General features: G+C 38.3%; 1 protein-coding gene across 2 annotated transcripts in view; it reads left to right on the top strand.

The window, feature by feature from the left end:
* GMCL1 (germ cell-less 1, spermatogenesis associated) overlaps nt 1-10,055 on the top strand; it is a 39,381-nt gene extending 29,326 nt beyond the window's left edge. For both annotated transcript variants that reach the window (XM_032873722.1, XM_032873721.1), the window contains 3 exons: nt 868-1,013; nt 3,656-3,743; nt 8,790-10,055. In XM_032873722.1, coding sequence (XP_032729613.1) covers nt 868-1,013; nt 3,656-3,743; nt 8,790-8,918 — 363 coding nt within the window. In that variant the 3' untranslated portion in view covers nt 8,919-10,055. The remainder of the gene's footprint in view (nt 1-867; nt 1,014-3,655; nt 3,744-8,789) is intronic.
* Nucleotides 10,056-13,940: the final 3,885 nt, after the last annotated feature.

Raw genomic sequence — 13,940 nt, 5'->3', positions numbered from 1 at the left:
AGGCCCTCCTTCCCTATCCTGTCACTCTCTCCGGACATTTTATTCTGTTTTGTTCCATTCCATTCCATTCCATCTATTCCTTCCACACAAACATATACACATATTAAAATACACATTCTACCAGGGCAGAAACTTGCTGTTGTTCTATGCCTAGAGCAGTACTTGGCACATATGTTCTAATTCAGAATGTCGACCAAACACTTGAAGCTCTAACTTTCCTTTACTATACTATACCAGCTTGCTTAATATTCCATTAACTATTGGGTGATAGATGAAACAAACGTGTGGACCCCATATTGGTATTTAAAATAATTCAGTTGTTAGGTGCCTCGCAGACTCAGAAGAGCATGCAACTCTTGAACTCAGGGTCATGAGCCCCACATTGGATATAGGGATTACTAAATAAACTTTAAAAAATAAAGTACCCATGTGTATGTGTCAGTTAGTTATTTAAGGAATTTAGAGTATTTTTAAAGCAAGGTGGGTTTTAGTGGGATCTTCCTACCTCCTTATAGACTCCTAGCCCCCTAAGTTATACCTCCTTAGAGTTGCAGTGAAAAGCCTTATTACTTACGATAGAATTGTGTGGAGACATAACAAAACAGATCACAAAGAGGTGATAATAGGAAAGTACCTTAAAGAATGTCAATCATAAAGGTTGCTTCTCTGGCTCTGAAATATACTGTACCCATGTGGTAAACCTTTATATATATTCACAGATATATTCTGTGTGGTAAGCCCTAAGGGAAAGGTAAGCATGAGAGAGAAATATTTGGAGTGAGTTAAAGAAAAGACATTTTGAACTTTTTATCTATGACTCGCTAGTATGATAAACTGAAGTAAATCTTTCTCTTTTGTATTTCTTAGTACTGCTGGCGGTGGACAGGTTTTAACTTCGGCTTTGACCTGCTTGTAACTTACACCAATCGATACATCATTTTCAAACGCAATACGCTGAATCAGCCGTGTAGTGGATCTGTCAGTTTACAGCCTCGAAGGAGCATAGCATTTAGGTAGAATGAAATTTCCCTGCCCCAATCCTCCTCACTCCAGAAAAAAATACAAGAAGTAAAATAAAACCTGATAATTTACGCCAGCAGCAGTAGAGTTTTGGTAAGATATGGTATATATGAAAGTGCAGGAAAATAGTAATGTTCTCCTCCTGTGAAATGTTAGTAATGATCAAAATCAAAAAGTCTGGGTCTAGTGTGTCGGAAAGAATGGGCTGAATATAAATGATATCAGATGGATAATGGGCTTGAAGCTGTTGCCTTGCTGCTGTTCTTGCAAATTAAAGGTCTAGAATGGAAAGACAGCAAGATATTTTTCCAGGAAAACATGTCTGGGATTGTCCTTCACTTTCTGTGGGATTTCATATGTCCAACTTCGCCTGGTGGTTGAGCTGGCTATCTTCCTGGAGAGGATGCTGACAAGTTGGAAAATAGCTTTATGAGCAGGTTTTTTAAAGTCCGGTATTTATTTATACTTACCTTACACCATGTGCAAAAATTAACTCAAAATAGATCGAAGACCTAAACATAAGAGCTGAGACTATAAAACAACTCTTGGAAGAAAACATAGGGGGAAAACTTTTTTTATTTTAAGATTTTATTTATTGCTTTGACACAGAGAGACAGAGACCGTGAGAGAGGGAACATAAGCAGGGGAAGTGGGAGAGGGAGAAGCAGGCTTCCTGCAAGCAGGGAGCCCAATGCGGGGCTCGATCCCACAACCCAGGGATCATGATGTGAACCGAAGGCAGATGCTTAATGACTGAGCCACCCTGGGGGAAAACTTGACGTTGGATTTGGCAATGATTTCTTCAGTATGACACCAAAGCATAGGCAACAAAAGAAAAAAAATGAATTGGATTTCATCAAAATTTAAAACTCTTGTGTATCAAAGAACACTATCAACAAGAGTAAAAATGAGGCAGTGGAGAGAATGGGAGAAATGATTCGCTAACCATGTATCTGATAAGGAGCTAATATCCTGAATATCTAGAGAACTCCTCTAAAACTCCACAACAAAAAAGCAAACAGCCTCATTCAAACATAGGCAGGGGATTTAAACATTTCTCCAAAGAAGATCTGCAGATGGCCAATACACCTCTTTTCAAGCATGAAAGGATGGTTCTTGAACAGATACTCAACATCACTAATCATTAGAGAAACGCAGATCAAAGTCACAATGAGGTGCCACTCCAAACCCATTAGAATGGTTATTATCAAAAACAAAACAGGGACGCCTGGGTGGCTCAGTCAGTTAAGCAGCTGCCTTCAGCTCAGGTCATGATTCTGGTGTCCTGGGATCGAGTCCCGCATCGGGCTCCTTGCCTGGCAGCGTGCCTGCTTCTCCCTCTGCCTCTGCCTGCCATTCTGCCTGCCTGTGTGCACTCTCTCTCTCTCTCTCTCTGACAAATAAATAAAAATAAAATCTTTAAAAAAAACAAAAAGTGTTGATGAGGATGTCGAGAAATTGGACCTTTGTTTGTTGCTAGTGGGAATGTAAAATGGTGTATCTTCTGTGGAAAATGAAATGGCATTTCCTCAAAAAATTAAACATAGAATTACCATATGATCCAGCAATTCCTCCTCTGGGTATTACCCAAAAGAATTGTAAGAAGGGGGGTGCCTGGGTGGCTTAGTCAGTTAAGTGTCTACCTTCAGCTCAGGTCATGATCCTAGAGTCCCAGAATCAAGCCCCATGTCAGGCCCCCACTCAGCGGGGAGTCTGCTTCTCCATCTGCCTTTGCGCCTCCCCCTGTGTTCTCTCTTGCTCACTCAAATAGATAATAAAATCTTTAAATAAATAGATAGATAGATAAAAGAATTGTACGGAGGGACTGGCAAAGATATTATTAGTACGTTCATTTTCACAGCAGCCTTATTTAATGGCCAGAAAGTGAAAGCAACCCAATTGTCCATCAAGGATGTCCATGTAGATACTGTCTGTACCTACAGTGGAATTTTATTCAGCCTTGAAATCGAAGGAAATTCTTATACATGCACCAACATGAGCCTTGATGACATTATGTTAAGTGAAATAAGCCAGTCACAAAAGAATAGATGCTACATCATTCCACTCGTGTAGTACCTCAGATAGACAAGTTCATAGAGAAAGTAGAATGGTGGTTGTCCCAGACCAAGGTAGGGGTAATGGGGAGTTTGTGTTTGCTGGGTACAGACTTTCAGATGGGAAGATAAAAATAGTTCTGGAGATGGATGGCAGTGATGATTTTAGAACAGTGTGAATGTATTTAATGCTGAGAATTATACACTTAGAGATGGTTAAAAGGGTAAATTTTATGTATATTCTACCATAATAAAAAAGACACAGATGAATTGATTTATATCCCAAATATGTATAATAGCACACCTTACAAATCTCTAAGGGGATCAGTTTAGAATTGGAAAAGACTTCTAAAATCTTTTATCGAATTAAAGAATTTGGAAGAGAAAAGTAAATATTAAAGTGAGGGAGGTCTTGTTTAAATTAATCTGTGGTTCAAAAATCATATGTTTAGGAGCATGAGATTCTTGATCTTGGGGTTGTGGGTTTGAGCCCCAGGTTGGGTGTAGAAATTACTTAAAAATCAAATCTTAAAAAAAAAAACATATGTCTGTTTTTTAATTTGTATTTTTTTTAATCCTAGATTACGTTTGGCTTCTTTTGATAGTAGTGGAAAATTAATATGTAGTAGAACAACTGGCTATCAAATACTTACACTTGAAAAAGATCAGGTATGTTTGATTACTTTTCTATTGTATGGTTATAAGATTTGTCCTGTGAATCCTCTTTTGAAAATTCTTAAGTAGAATTAACATTTGATTTAAAGATTGAAAAGTTTTTTGTTGGGGCGCCTGGGTGGCTCGGTGGGTTAAGCCTCTGCCTTCGGCCCAGGTCATGATCTCATGGTCCTGGGATGGAGCCCCGCGTCAGGCTCTCTGCTCTGCAGGAAGCCTGCTTCTCCCTCTCTCTCTGCCTGCCTCTCTGCCTACTTGTGATCTCTCTCTGTCAAATAAATAAATTAAAAAATCTTAAAAAAAAAAAAGTTTTTTGTTTTTTTAAGATTATTTGTTTATTTATTCGACAGAGAGAGAGATCACAAGTAGGCAGAGAGGCAGGCAGAGATGGCGGTGGAGTGGGGGAAGCAGGCTCCCTGCTGAGCAGAGAGCCAGATGCGGGGTTCTATCCCAGGACCCTGAGACCGTGACCTGAGCCGAAGGCAGAGGCTTAACCCACCGAGCCACCCAGGTGCCCCAAGATTGATTGAAAAGTTTTTTGAAGGTAGAGATGGAAATACCATGTTCACATATGCATAATTTACCCCCATTTTATTAGAAGTAGAGCTAAAACAAAAAAAGAAAAAACAAAATATGATTTGAGGGGCAGGGAAAAGCTGATAATTGGTAAATAATTGTTTATCCTGAATAACTTCTTTAAAAAGTTAGGAATCTTAATTGCTTTATCCATTGTGTTCATAAGTGCATTTATTTATAGATTAATAGCAAACACTTTGAAGATAATCCAGTATGTCTGCAATAGCTCCTGAATATTAAGAGAACATTGTCCTCTAGCACAACAGATTTCTCAAGTAGCAAGCATCTGTGATGTTCCCAAAACACTCTCTAAAGCTGTTTATTTAATTTGTTATCTTCATACATCACATGCCTGCTGAAGTTCCAAAATGTCATGATGAGAGAGTAAACCATTTTTGAAAAGTAATATGAGAGCTGTTAAAATATTAATGAAGTTTAAGGGCACCTGGGTGGCTTAGTTGGTTAAACACCTTCAGCTCAGTCCTGGGATCAAGCCCCGTGTGGGCTCCCTGATCAGTGGGCTGTCTGCTTCTCCTTCTGCCTCTCCCCGCGCTGCTCATGCTCGCTGGAACACATGCTGCATCTTGCTCACATGAGCGCGTGCTCTCTCACGTTTCCCCGCCCCCCCCCAAGTAAATAAATAATCTTTTTTTTTTTTTTTAAGATTTTATTTATTTGACAGAGAGAGATCACAAGTAGGCAGAGAGGCAGGCAGAGAGAGAGGAGGAAGCAGGTTCCCCACTGAGCAGAGAGCCTGATGCGGGGCTCGATCCCAGGACCCTGGGATCATGACCTGAGCCGAAGGCAGAGGCTTTACCCCACTGAGCCACCCAGGCGCCCCTAAATAAATAATCTTTAAAAAATATTAAGGAAGTTTACTTCTGTTAAAAGTAATCACCATTCCAAGGGACATACTGTTTTAGTAAGGCATTCAGAGCCCATAGTTCACATAAAGTATTAGAAATTAGCTGTTTTCTTTAGACCAAAGAACCTCTGACAGAATATCAGAATTTAGCACTGCAAGGAACCTTGAAGTGATAGTTCTAACCTCACATAACCTGTATGAGAGCTCCTTTAATCACATTCTGACAGAGGATCCTCCACTTGTTGCAATTCTAGCAACAGAGCAGACTCTCTCACATGGTAGATAATATTTGAGAAGGTAGATATATATAATAAGAAAAGTTCAAATCTGCCTTCAGTAGAACTCTGTTGGTCCCCCTGGCATCCTCTGGAGCTGCATGAGCAATGGCTGTCTTTACTTTCTACCTGGAACTTCATAAAAAGTTCTGTCATGGCTCAAAGAAGCCAGAGACTTGGAAACACCAGGCCAAGATAATAGTTGTATTTCAAGTGTTTCTTGAGTTGTTCATTCAGAAACATTGGAGTCCCTGCTGGGTGCTAGGTTCTGTGCCACCCAGGCGCCCCTGATTTTTGTATATTTTATGGCTGTCTGTCTTACAGAACTATGCAGACTAGATTTGCATTAGATGAAGGATTTCAGCAATATGTGTGAAGGATTAGAGACATAGTAATAGGTGAAAGGTGATTTTGAAGCTATTGCTATAATCCAGATAAAGGATGAAAACCTTAATTTAAGGAAGGTAGCAATGGGGCTGAAGAAATGTTGATGGGTTCTAGAAATAAAGTAGTGCAGTTGATAGAATTTGGTGCCTAATTGTGTGAAGGTAAGAGAGCAGTTAAAGATAGTTCCTAGGGACGCCTGGGTGCTTGGTTGGTTAAGGATTTGCCTTCGGCTTGGGTCGTGATCCCAAGGTCCTGGGATTGCCCACATCGGGCTCTGCTCAACTGGGTGTCTTCTCCCTCTGCTGCTCCCCCGTTTGTGCTCTCTCTCTCTGACAAATAAATAAATAAAAAATATATATATTTTAAATGTTCCTACTGTCTTGATTTATAGTAGTTTTTCCTTTGATTTGAATTATAGGAAGGAAAATGAACATGACCAAGTACGGGTGAATAGATGATGAATTCAGTTTGAGCCATATTTAATTTGAGGGCATTGAGGTAAAAGTGTGTTGGGTGGGGGATAAATGCTTCTGGGGTTTACAGACATTGCCTGGGGAAGAAATAATCACTGGATGAGATAGCTTCCAGGGAATATGTAGGGCGTCTAACAGGTCAGAAACACAGGGGACACTGGTACTTGAGGGATGGGCAAAAAAAGTAACCTGGTGAGACATTCAAGAGTTGGGATGGGGAGTCAAAGTCAAATTGCAAGAGTGAAAGTAGAGATGACCCGTAAAGAAGAGGTAGTAGCCAGTAGCTGATGATTTGAATTGGAGCTGCTTTATAGCTAAGTGAAGACTTACAGTAGAGAGTTAGATGTATAGATCCTGGAATTCAGACCTAGATGAAGCATGTGGAGCGGTAATAGAGCTCTAGTACAGAATAGGTGCTGAGCCTCAGAGAAGCAGGGATTTGTGCAGATGGAGAAGTAATTAGTCTGGAAGTAGAAATGGAAACCTAGGAAGATGCTGCCATTCTGTCTGACGCTGTTGTCTATGGGCTTCTCAGCTTCCACTCTGTCGTGGAAGAAAGAAAATGGAACTTAAGGCGCTTCAGTGCAAACATAGATGTAAATTGAGCTCTCACGTGGAATTAAAGGTTTAGTAAAACCAAGATTAAATCTGTCTAGTTTTGGGGATAGGGATTGGGAATTAGTACAACCTAATACTCAGAAATCAGTTTGTCCTTCCAGCTCTCAAGTAATGTCCACATGGCTCCCCTCTTATCCAAAAGTTGGCACTTAGACCTACCCCTACCCCCAGCCCTAACTATATTGAAATACTAGAATCTTCCTTGGAGTTTTTGTTTTGTTGTAACACTGAATCTTGGTTTTTATCATCAAATACACAAATTGACAAAACAAATGTCCTCAACAAATTTTGTAAGTGTGCCTTCACCTGGGTTGTAGCTACAGACTTTGTCTAGGCCAGGCTGACTCAAGGTTCTAAAGACCAGGATGGGGGCGCCTGGGTGGCTCAATGGGTTAAAGCCGCTGCCTTCAGCTCAGGTCATGATCCCAGGGTCCTGGGATCGAGCCCCACATCGGGCTCTCTGCTCAGCAGGGAGCCTGCTTCCTCCTCTCTCTCTCTCTACCTGCCTCTCTGCCTACTTGTGATCTCTGTCTGTCAAATAAATAAAATCTTTAAAAAAAATTAAAAAATAAAGACCAGGATGACTCAAGCTTCTAAAGACCAACTATGTTTGACATCATTCCTCTCTGCTAACCCTGTTAATACCATCAGCCCAGGTGATTGCCTCACTTGACCCATCATGTCACCCTTTTCATTCACTAACATTTTTTTTTAAAACACCACTTTCCCTGTTTGGGGGTATATGGAGATATCGTGTGTGTGTGTGCGTGTGTGCGCGCGTGCATGCGCACGTGTGTTCCTTACCTTCTTTATCCAGTTTATCTTGTATATGGAGATATAGCACGCACATTTGTGTATGTTCCCTATCTTCTTTATCCAGCTTTTCTTGCTTTTCCCCCAATACAGAAGCCATGTCCAATTAAACCTACATCAGTCATTCACATGTTCCAGTGTTAATCTCTCTCCATTGCAGGAGCATCTTCTGTAGTAAAAAATAAAAAACAGTGTTTAATATTTAATAGTGTGTTCTTCAAAATACATAAAATAAGGCAAAACTAATGTAAATTACTGCAGAAAATGTATCTAAGGACTCAAAAAGTAGAAGTTCCAGTGCTGCTCCTTTTACTCTAAAGACTCTTTTCACCAAATGCTGTTCATATAGGGTTCCAAATGGAGATCTGTAGAACGAGAGATGGTTATATTTGTGGCTCTCAGGTATAGGATCAAATCCTGTCTCTGTGAGATTTCAGGGCATTCTCTTGTGCACTGATGTAACTGAGCCTGAAATTTTTACAGGATAATGTGTTTTACATTCCAAGAGACAAATCATATGTTTGCATTAGAGACAGTGGAAAATCTCAGACAAGAGTGGGAACATGGGAACCATGCTTGTTGGTGCTAATAATGGCTTCCCACCTTCTTTCCGTTTATTTGCTCTACCTAAAGGCCATCAGGAAATGAAGCCAAATTGCCATTTATTTCTTGACAATATCTGTTCATAAAATATGTAGGTACTTGATAGAAATTTTTCAATAGTGAAAATAATTTCCATTACTGAGTATTTCATAGTTGGCCAGCTTTGCTGAGTCCTCTATGTGCATTGTCTCATTTAATTCTCACTATAATCATGTGAGGTGGGTAGTTTTATTTATTTTACAGTAAGGAAGCTGCAGTTGACAAGTCACTGACTTGCCCAGTGTCACAGCTAGTTGATGGGATTTTCAAGATTAGAACAATGACTTTGAGACTTTGTTTGAGCTCAATTCAACAGTTTTGTTTACTCAATTCAACAGTTTGGCTTTCTGTTTTCTGTTTGTCTTGTCATTAAAGCTATACATTTGTTTTATAGGAACAAGTAGTGATGAACTTGGACAGCAGACTTCTGATCTTCCCTTTATACATCTGCTGTAACTTCCTGTATATATCGCCAGAAAAAAGAACCGAAAATAATCGTCATCCAGAAAATGCAGAAAACTGAGGATCTCATCAGTTGGAAACAGTAGCACTTTGAAAACTTTTTCGGCCAGCTTTAATTTAATGGCCCTACTGATATTCATATCTAAGGTGACTAACAATGACAAAGGCCTTATGAACTGTACAGATAATACAGAAGACTATTCTTATGCTCATTACATTTCTATGCATACATGAAAAAAACATTTTAAAACCAAGAAAATATCTGTCGAACCATTTGTTACAAAGATGTTGACTCATGCTTTTAATTTTTAAGCATCAGTAGAAAATCGCTGTAGGTAAATTTCACATTGCAGCCTAATATAGGGTTAATTTTTAGTTTAAACCTTGATCCTGCCTAATGTTAGTGAATGTCAGTTATCTATCTGTAAATTTATTTTTATTTGGCTAAAAGAACGCTAAAGGAACAATTGAATGGTGAATTATAAATGCTTTTTCAGTTGGTGCATTCAGAGCTGTCCTTTAATTTTTTTCAAATGCTCTTTATGATTCCTCCTCATATTCTGATATCCCTCCAAGCTGTACTTGTTTTTAATCATTAAATACTTTTTTGTGGTTTTGGAGATGAAGCTGGGGAATTTTTTATTTAATGTAAGCATTTTCATGCTATTTTATTTTGCTTTTAATTTAGGTTTTTTAGGATTTTTAACAAAATCAGCTTTAGACTTTCAAATGAACTTGAATGGGGGAGAAAATCAGTTGGAACCTGAGGATATTTCTTTGCCTTACATGGTCATTTCTTTGACATTCTGTACTTTATTCTTAGGTCATGGATTATTTATGTACCAAATACTACACTTTAAACATTTTCATATTCTCTAATCTTCAGAATTATTTATGTTCAAATTTTGGTTGGGAATCCTATTTCCCACTTAAGCTCAGGACCTTATAACCTCTGAATTGAGTGCCTTTGAGTTATACATGCTAATAGAAATTTCAGAGTATATGTAAATAAGGTCAGAGGATCTCATATAGAAGCTTACAGTAAAGCATTAATGTAAAAATAGAACTTATTTTTGTCAAAAATGGGATGTACATTTGTCATGATTTATATGTTTCCTTCTTGTGTTCACTGCTATTTTGCAAATAGCCATGCTCCTCTTCTTTCCAGTGAGAGTAAATGCTTTTTGTGGTTAATGTACATTTGTAGTATGTTTTAAAAATTGGGAATCATTTTTATGTGTCTGTACAAATAATAAATACCCATTTGGAAAAAGAATAAATAAGCTCTTATATAAAATGGACCAAAAAAAAAAAAAAAAACCTTCTGTTGAAAACAGAGTTTTTTTCTTTCTAGTTAGATTTTTTTTCCCAATTAATTTAACTTCTAGAATTTGATAGTTTTTCTTCCTCAGTAATGTGTCCATAGGTTCATAAATTACTTTTCTTCTTTCAAAATTAATCCTCTTTGACTTAAAGGAAACTTTTAAATGCCTCCCCCTCTTCCACCCCCAAACTATAGCTTAAATGTTTTATTTTATTATTTTATTTTTTAAAAAGATTTTATTTATTTATTTGACAGAGACACAGCAAGAGAGGGAACACAAGCAGGGGGAGTGGGAGAGGGGGAAGCAGGCTTCTTGCTGAGCAGGGAGCCCAGTGCAGGGCTTGATCCCTGAACCCTGGGATCATGACCTGAGCAGAAGACAGACGCTTAACAACTGAGCCACCCAGGTGCCCCTTAGTTTAAATGTTTTAAATACAATAATTTAGCTATATCAAGAGGCTGCTTTTCTTATTTTTATATTTGGCTACAACATATCTTTCATGAGATGCTTTTTTTCTGTCTTATTCAAGCATCAGAGGTTCCTTGCTAAAAAATACAAAGAACCTTAAATTGAATTATGTGGTTAATTGAATTTTTAGAAATACTGGAAGTAAAGAGAAAGTTTGAGTGTATTAGTGAGTAAAATTAACTATTTCATTTCATTATATAAATTATCCAAATTTGAATTATATGTGGTTCCTGTTCTTTGGTTCTTTCCTACCCAAATTGCTTACGTCGTCCACAAATAAGAGCTACTTCTTCAATCACAAGTAGGTTGTGTTCTCATCTGAGAAATTGATAATTTGTCAGCTGCTAATAGTAGAAATTTGCTTTTGTTTTTATTTCCTTAGCAGGAACTTTTCATTCTTTTCAATGGGAATATTTTCCATAAAGTATTAATAGTATCAGCTGAAGTATCATATAAACCATTATATGAAAGCTTTTGTGTTTGACTGCCTTTTGCCTCATAGCCATTGCCAAATCTTTTTTTTTAAGTTACTAAGGCTAGAAAACGATATTTACCCATTGATAATTATTATCAGTAAATTGGTTTTTAGCATCAGTTTACTCAAAGTAAAATAGCGGCCCTTAAGAGAAAACATTCAAGAGCCTTATGCTAAATTATCAAAGAGGAATATGAACATATCTTTTTTTTAATGGATTTCCCTTGAAACTTAGCAAGGTACAGTCAAAATTAAATGAACAGTAGTAGTCACTAGTTTTAGTAACTGCTCAGTGGCTCACATTTTATCACATTTTAAGTCTTTCAACGGGATTACCAGTATATATTAATAATTTTCAGTATCAAGTGCAAAAGTGAGGTTACCAAGGATCACTGTGGTTATTTTTTAAAATTTATTTAAATTCAAGTTAGCTAACATAGTAGTATAGTATACTATGAGTATAGTACTGGCTTCAGGAGCAGAACGTAGTGATTCATCACTTACATAGAACATGCAGCACTCATCCCGTTTTTAAGGGCTTGAACTCAAGATCCTGAGATCAAGACCTGAGCTGAGATTAAGAGTCAGATGCTTGACTGACTGAGCCACCCAGGAGCCCTCGTGGCTATTTAAGTTAATAAAGATTAAATAAAAGTTAAAATTTACTTCCTCAGTCATACTAGGTACATTGTGCTTAGTAACCACATGTACCTAGTAGCTACAGTATCAGATGGGATAGATATAGAATATTTCTGTTGTTGCAGAAAGTTCTGTTGAATAGTTGGTCCAGAATATTGAACTGTTAATGTTGAAACTATGTCAAAAGTTATATTCCCTTAAAGATGAACCCATGTTAATAATAGCTATTAGAGCCGGGGTGCCAGTGGTAGATCAAATACTTGAAATGATAATGTTGGTTCATAATTTCAAGCAATGTGAACCTAAAAAAACAAAAGACCTGGTACAATTCCTCCTCAGCCAGAGAGTTTGACATTTTTTTCCAGGGTCCAGATGCAGGGGTATAAAAGCAAAAAGCCTCAAACATCATCAATCACTGTTAAGTAGAGGTCTGACTGCATCTAATTTAGGGGGAAGATTATTGACTCAGCGGCATGCACCCACATGTAATGATAAAGTACAATACTTTTGTAAAAGCTGGTGATTTTTTAAAAATAGGACTAGCAAAGTAAAACAAAATTTAACCAAGGCTAGAGAATATTACATTTGCGAACAATCACAGATTATTAATGTTGGTTCTTATGTAAGGTATACGCATACTTTAAATACAGTTTGCCTTTATTGGAAAACTACTGTCTGGTTGGGGAGGGAACTTAAAAGCAAGTGTGGTCACAAGTGTTGATCCTACCCCATTTGAATTCCATTAAAATGGAATGAGGGTACCTCAAACTGTTTATCAGAAATATAAAGGATTTTCTTCCAGGTACAGTGCTGAAAGATACACAGTGCTGGATAACCTACATCCTGAGAGAAGGCAGTTTGATCAGTAAGTAAGGAAGCCCTAGCAGAACCCATTTCTGACCCACAATTTAAAGGGGAAGGAGACTTTTGGAAACACACCATTTCTTTTCCCAGATAAGGTTTTGGTTTTTTGTTTCTTTTTTTTAAAGATTTTGTTCATCTATTTGACACACAGAGAAATCACAAGTAGGCAGAGAAGCAGAGAGGGGGAAGCAGGCTCTCCACTGAGCAGAGAGCCCAATGCGGGACTCAATCCCAGGACTCTGAGATCATGACCTGAGCCGAAGGTAGAGGCTTAACCCACTGAGCCACCCAGGCGCCCTCAGATAAGGTTTGATCTCCTTTAGGGAACTTACTCCTTTGGTTTTCCGCCTTTCTCTTCTGTATCTTTACTTTTTTTCTCTATGCTGACTCATTCATACCAGTATTTAAATGTGGTTAAGTTTCTCAACATCTTTGAAAAACCTTCCAACATTTACCTCCACCCACTGCCATATTTTGCCCTGCGTCAGTTAAACTACTCATTAGGGGTTCTCCAAATTCTGTCTCCACTTCAAAACCCATGCACAACTCAACTCCACTAAAACTTGAGTCTGTAACAAAGACTTTGTTGCTAAATTCTATAGGTTAGATGAGGGTTTTTTTTTTTTCATTCTTTTTAACGTACACTTAAAATTTACTACTTTCTCCTCCTTAAAAAGCAGCCTTCTCTTAAACTTCTCTGACTTCACACCTGGTTCATTCTGTTTCTCTGCCCACTCCTTAGCGTCCTTTTGGTGACTCATCTGAGTCTCCTCTGGCTGTCTCCAGGCCCTTTTTTGTCCTGAACCTGCACCAGGAGATTTCATGTACTCCAATGGCTTCAAATGAACATCTGTATTCTGATGATTTTCTTTCCTTCTTCTTCTTTTTTTTTTTTTTTTTAAGATTTTATTTATTTGAGAGAAAACACAAGACAGGGAGAAGCAGACTCTGCGCTGAGCAGGGAGCCCAGCATGGGGCTCAATCCCAGGACCCTGGGATCATGACCTGACTTCAAGGCAGACACTTAACCGACTGAGCCACCCAGGCGCCCCTCGGATTGTTTTTCTGTAGTTCCAGCCTGGATCTCTCCAGTGAGTTTCAGATACACATCTAGTTGGCATCTCCTCCTGAGTGTTCGCAGAGGCACCTCAAATTAGCATGTCCCGATCTGGACATCATCTTTCTCCTGAATTTTTCATGTATGTCTTAATCTTAGCAAGTGATGCTACCATCTAGCTATTCAGTTTTAACAAGCCAGAAACCTGGATGTCATTCTTGAATCTTTAATTCTCCCATCATCTGTATCCAAAAT

Source organism: Lontra canadensis, unplaced genomic scaffold (assembly GCF_010015895.1).
Source record: "Lontra canadensis isolate GAN:19392208 unplaced genomic scaffold, GSC_riverotter_1.0 scaffold50, whole genome shotgun sequence".
NCBI classification, from domain to species: domain Eukaryota; kingdom Metazoa; phylum Chordata; class Mammalia; order Carnivora; family Mustelidae; genus Lontra; species Lontra canadensis.
Note: the sequence above shows the minus strand (reverse complement) of the source record. Positions and strands in the feature narration are given on the sequence as shown.